We start from the raw sequence: 5,350 nt of genomic DNA, 5'->3' as shown, positions 1-5,350 counted from the left end.
TTTGATAGGAAACGTCAGTGTCATTAACAGCTGACCATTAAAAACAACAGGCCTGATTGGCTGAGTAAATTGAGTAGACAATAATGTAAAATTGAAAATGGTATTTTAGAACGAAAGTGATTTGTTATGGACCATTTATTATAACGAATTATTAATAGGAGACACTTTACTTTGAAATTCATCAAATAATGTCAAGAATTAATCATAGTTTCGTTAGTGAAATCCTTTAAAATCTCAGATTTTGACGTTTTACTTATTAGCCAATTAGCATCACAATGCGACAGGCCCGGATTTAGTACTGCTTTAAATTTGATAAACTGGTCCTGATTCTTCTCAATTTTTAGAAAATCTGCTGAAAATTTTAGTTAATTAGAAATGGCAGCAAAAACTGTTGCCACTGCCACAGTAAGAGCCGTTAAACGGAAATTACTCCCTACCAGACAAGCCCTAACTTTGGTGGGTATATACTATTCATATTATTATATAAATCTCATAACCTCCAATTTTGTTGTTTATTTCGTTTTAAATTCTATTTTCGAAAATATCCTTATTTTTTTAGACGCCTGCAGCTGTAAATAGGGTAAAGGAGCTGCTTAAAGACCATGAAGAATACGTAAGTTAAAATCTAGTTTAAATCATGATAATTTCCAGTATGTTAATAATTTAAAATTTTTTAACAGTCAGAAACTGTAATTGAATGTGAAGTGGCAAATAGAGCTCAAGCTTAAATGTTATTAGCCCCACATGTAATTTAAATAGAAGGTAAAGATTAAAGCTAGACCCAAAATTATTCAAATTTCGCCAAGCTTAGCTAGGCAGAGGAGAATTACAGATGTTCCAGTTAACTTCAAAATAAAGAACTTACCAGTTGCTATTATTTCTTGGATGTAAAAACTGTTTAAATTATAGCGCTATTTAAATTTTTCGTTTAATAGTTCATATGCAGCTATTTTTAATCTGATTTATGGACTTTTATGCATCACTGAAATCTTTTTTTGGAGTTTGAAACATGGTGGTTAAGCAAGAAAACATCTCTTCATTTTTTTCTGTTTCCTGTACTATTACAACATCATTTATCAGTGGAATTCATGCATTCCCATATATGCATTTTCCTATTTCCACAATCACAAGAAATTCCAGATGGGGTTAAAAATTGGGGTCAGACAAAGGGGATGTAATGGACTTTCATATACTCTGGCTTATGCCACTACCAAAGGTAAATAATTTAAAATATTGTTATTGTTCAAGTACGTGTATTAACCAATTTAATATAATCCAGAAAAGCTGGATGAGGAAGTAGTTCAAGACGGAATCCGAGTCTTCATAGACAAAAAGGCTCAACTCACACTATTAGGAACTGAGATGGATTATGTTCAGAACAAATTAAGCTCTGAATTTGTGTTTAACAATCCAAATATAAAAGGGACATGTGGTTGTGGGGAATCCTTTAGTGTGTGAAAAATATTAGGCTGATGTAGTTCAATTTTTAAATTGTTAGTAGGAGGTTTCAAACGAATATTTGCATTCGATTTTAAATGCTGTGGAAAACTTTTTTTTCCCTTTGTACTATATAATAAGTGAGATTTGACAAATGATTGAGATTTTTTCTCACTTGCTAAATTTGTAACTATTAGTGTCAATTTCAAGTATCAATTACATACTCCAATAATATACTCTTTCTGACCAACGGGTTGTATTGGTGACCTTGGATTGTAAAAGGAGTGCATGACACTGACCTTACGTGTATTTTGCAAATTCTGCGCATTAAAAAAAATTTTTATTTGAAAATTAAGCACGCTTTCAAAATTACTTAGCTGAATTCATTCGATACACTGCATAATGTGCCAACCAATGTTATCAATACTTCCACGAGTCACCTGGACTTGACTGCAGGATTGGTAGAAGAATATTCCCTACACTCGATGAAGTAATGTCAAACAATGATCAGTATCTTATAGAAGTATGTGATATCAACAACAGGATTTTTGGAAGTGAGAATGGTGCCTACAATAAGCTCATTTATTATGTAATAAATTGTTATTTATTTGTCATTGTACATAATTCAAATATATAAACATTTAAAATTAAAGAATTTATAACTATGTTTAATTTATTCATGGATCTTTGAAGGAAGCTATAGAAGTTTGGGCTGCTGCTTCAGCTTAGAAATATCCAAGATTTTAGGCGAATGTTTCGAACTTTGATGTTTTAAGGACTTGAGAAATTCTTTCTCATTCTGGGGGGTCCTCCCAATTAAATTGTACTTCTTCATGTATTGCACGGTTGCAAACGAAAACTCTGGCCGATTTTTAATTCCTACTTGTTGGTTTTTACTGAGTTGCTGCTGGTTTAATTTGGCTAAATGCTCTGCAGGAAGGTATTTCAATAGTAATTGTTTTACTGCGAAGCTAATGTCGTCTTGGGAGTAAGACATTCCTGCTGAATTGTTAGATGATCTGAATTTTTAAGACAAATTTATAACAATATTTTGACCACAATTTTGAATTAAGAAGTGTTCTTACGAGCTACTTTCGTCAATAGGTAAATCAACTCCAACTTTCCTTAAATGTTTTAATGTAGCTTCCTTTACTTTGTGCATGGTTTGGTTATTTAAATTGGCTCCACCAACATTACACGCAATTTCCTCCGCCGTTTGTATTTGAGCTTTGCGTAGGATTTTATTAACTTGTGTCTGAAATAATAGGAAATATAGTATAGAATCATATACGTCAAGTACCCTTAGTATCGCACTTACCATAAGATTTTTGTAAAAGGTCATTTCAACTTGTGAAGTATTGTCGTCTTCGCTAAAATAGACAAAAATCTTGAGCCAATGTTAAGCCACTCTTAAGGCTCAAAGTATCATGTTACATTTACAAAATCATTTACTCTATTGTTTCCGAAACTTACGATTCTGAATCCTCAAAAGCATTCATTTCAATTTGAATACGTGGTTCAGGACTAGGACACGTCTCTCTCACTTTTATTGGTTCTTTGAATACTAATGAGGTATCAACCAAAGTTTCCTTGAAATCACTTTCACCTTTGTCCTTATACTCACTTCTAGTCGACTCTGTTTCAGTAATCTCCTGAATTTTTAGAGGTTCAGGCTCATAATCTAGTACTTTGATGTTTTTTTGAGGAAATTCATTTTGGTTCTACAATAATTTTATCAACCAATTAAATCAGAACCAAGAAAATTCTTCTTGGCTCACCTTAATAGGCCTTCTAAAAGACACTTCTAAACTTGTTGTTAGTCCAATAGAGAAATTTTTATTTCCCCTTGGAGAGTCAAAAAACTCCCCTGCATTATGCTGGGTGCTTGTAACACATCTTTCTTGAACTTTATTCCTCACAATGTTACCTTTGTTACACAAGTCATAATTTTGATTAATAACTCCCTGTTCCATCCCATTCTGAACAGTTCTCTGGTTCTCTCTCATTTTATGCATTGAAACCAACTCTGTAACTTGCTGCTGAAGTAACAAAAGTTGGGAGTTTTGTTGGGCAATTTGTTGACTTTGTTGTGCTATAATTTTGAGCAGATCTTTGGCTGAAAAATCTTCATTATCTTTGAGTTTCACAGCTTCAGAATGGCAAGTCTTAGTGCAGCAATCACATGGTTTGGGAGAAATTTTCATTTCTGACTGATTTTCTTGTTTGGTATTTGATCTCGCTTCATCATGTAAATTGTTGTAATGATGAATTTGTGGATATACAAAAGGGGGTACTGAATTATTATTTAAAGCCTGGGTATGAGTTAGATGGTTCCTTTCAACTGTAATGGGTATTTGGTCATCAATTTTGAGCAAACATTTACTGTCTGACTGGTCATATGGTTGAAAACATTTTTCAAAAGAAGGAAATGTTTTTCTTTCTAATGATGCAGTTTTAGCAATCTCATTTTGTTCAGAGTCAACTCCCTTGTAGTTAAAAATATCCTTAACAGAGTCATTTAAAGCCACTTCATGGGGCGAATGCTGGGATTGCAAAAACTCCTTGTAAGTACTTGGAATGTATTTCTTTGGAACTTCCTCCTTATCTAAAATTTCTGTTTTTAAGGGCTTTTTTGGATCATTTTTAGGTAAATCTATTAAGCTAAGATCTAGCTGTCGATTAGGTATATTTGCCATATACATTTGCTCAAAACTCATAAGTCCAGTTTTAGACATCAAAGGACTTGTTGATGGAGGTTTACTTAGATTTATTTGTCTTACAGTATCAGTGTTATTTTCAACTTGATTATCAACAGTTTTTGTGTGCAACTGTGGGCCCTCAAACCGAACTTTCTTTAAAATTGAACTGTTTGTCTGGGGGAAATTTTTAGGCACGTTCTCTTTATTTCCAACTAAACAATCGTTGTGACCACTGCGTTGTTGAAGTTTCCACTGCTCATAAGGAGTGAAGTTATTTTTGTTCATTACATTAGAGGGGCACAATAGAGAGATTTCAGGCACAACCGGTTCTCCTGATAACTAAAATTAGGTAACAAAACACAGCTAGATTCCTTGTAGGGTGAAATTTAAGTTGTTAAAGTTGGGTAAAGAGTTGGGAAACTTTGCTTACCATTTGTTGGGAAATTTGGGCCGGAGGGCGTCTTGGGACATCATAAAACGAATCCATATGTCTTTATTTATTGTAAAATGTAAAGTGAAGAGACAAAATGCTTAAATTAAGTAAAGATTTTAGTATATTATAATTTAATCATAAACTTTTTAAAAAAAGATTCCGTTGGATGTCAAGGAGGTTAGATTTCTTCATATGGCAATATCAATGACAGTTATTCACAATTGAATGAAATTGATCCTATTATCTTTCTATTTCTTTCTAACTCGTGTAACATGTGAACTGGTAGTTTGGTCCCTTCAGTGTAGGCGCAATCTGTTACTACGGCACGCTGATGTGATTTTTCAAGTCTAATGTACGTCTCTCCATAAAAATCTTATTTACTTTATTTCTCCTTTCTTCACATAAATTCTTGGCAAATTTATGATCTTTAAATGGTGGTTGACACGCCAATGAATTGCAGCATTAGTATATGTTACGACACTAATGGAGAGAGACTTGGGAGTGCACAGAGTAGCGCTTTGACAAAATTGGATTGCACACTCTCGGATTTGATGTTCGACAGAAAATTGATGAAATCAATGTTTCACGGTTAATTCGATTGGTTTTTGGTATAAAAAGCATTTTTTTAGATCTCCGATTTGGATATGGCACTGTATTTTGGCTAGATGATAGAACAAAAATTTAAATAGCATTTTTTTAAGAGATTTTGAGTTTGAATTTAGTGGCGTGTTTAAAATTTTTATATCGATAGCGGCTTTTAAGTTTAGATGTACAGTTGTAA

The 5,350-nt window shown here is 33.1% G+C and overlaps 2 protein-coding genes across 2 annotated transcripts; one reads left to right on the top strand and one right to left on the bottom strand.

Moving 5' to 3' along the window:
* The first annotated feature begins 296 nt into the window (after positions 1-296).
* Positions 297-2,020, top strand: MagR (Iron-sulfur cluster assembly 1 homolog MagR). Its single transcript, XM_066395079.1, has 4 exons — positions 297-456; positions 560-613; positions 1,141-1,216; positions 1,280-2,020. The coding sequence occupies exons 1-4, from the start codon at positions 376-378 to the stop codon at positions 1,456-1,458; spliced, it is 390 nt and encodes a 129-aa protein (XP_066251176.1). The 5' UTR covers positions 297-375; the 3' UTR covers positions 1,459-2,020.
* Positions 2,019-4,706, bottom strand: LOC136412147 (uncharacterized). Its single transcript, XM_066395078.1, has 6 exons — positions 4,567-4,706; positions 3,216-4,475; positions 2,911-3,158; positions 2,756-2,807; positions 2,523-2,692; positions 2,019-2,456 (listed from the first exon to the last, which is right to left on the bottom strand). The coding sequence occupies exons 1-6, from the start codon at positions 4,621-4,623 to the stop codon at positions 2,135-2,137; spliced, it is 2,109 nt and encodes a 702-aa protein (XP_066251175.1). The 5' UTR covers positions 4,624-4,706; the 3' UTR covers positions 2,019-2,134.
* Between the last annotated feature and the right edge of the window lie 644 nt (positions 4,707-5,350).

Source organism: Euwallacea similis, chromosome 11, assembly GCF_039881205.1.
Source record: "Euwallacea similis isolate ESF13 chromosome 11, ESF131.1, whole genome shotgun sequence".
NCBI classification, from domain to species: domain Eukaryota; kingdom Metazoa; phylum Arthropoda; class Insecta; order Coleoptera; family Curculionidae; genus Euwallacea; species Euwallacea similis.
This window is presented reverse-complemented; position numbering and strand designations above follow the sequence as displayed.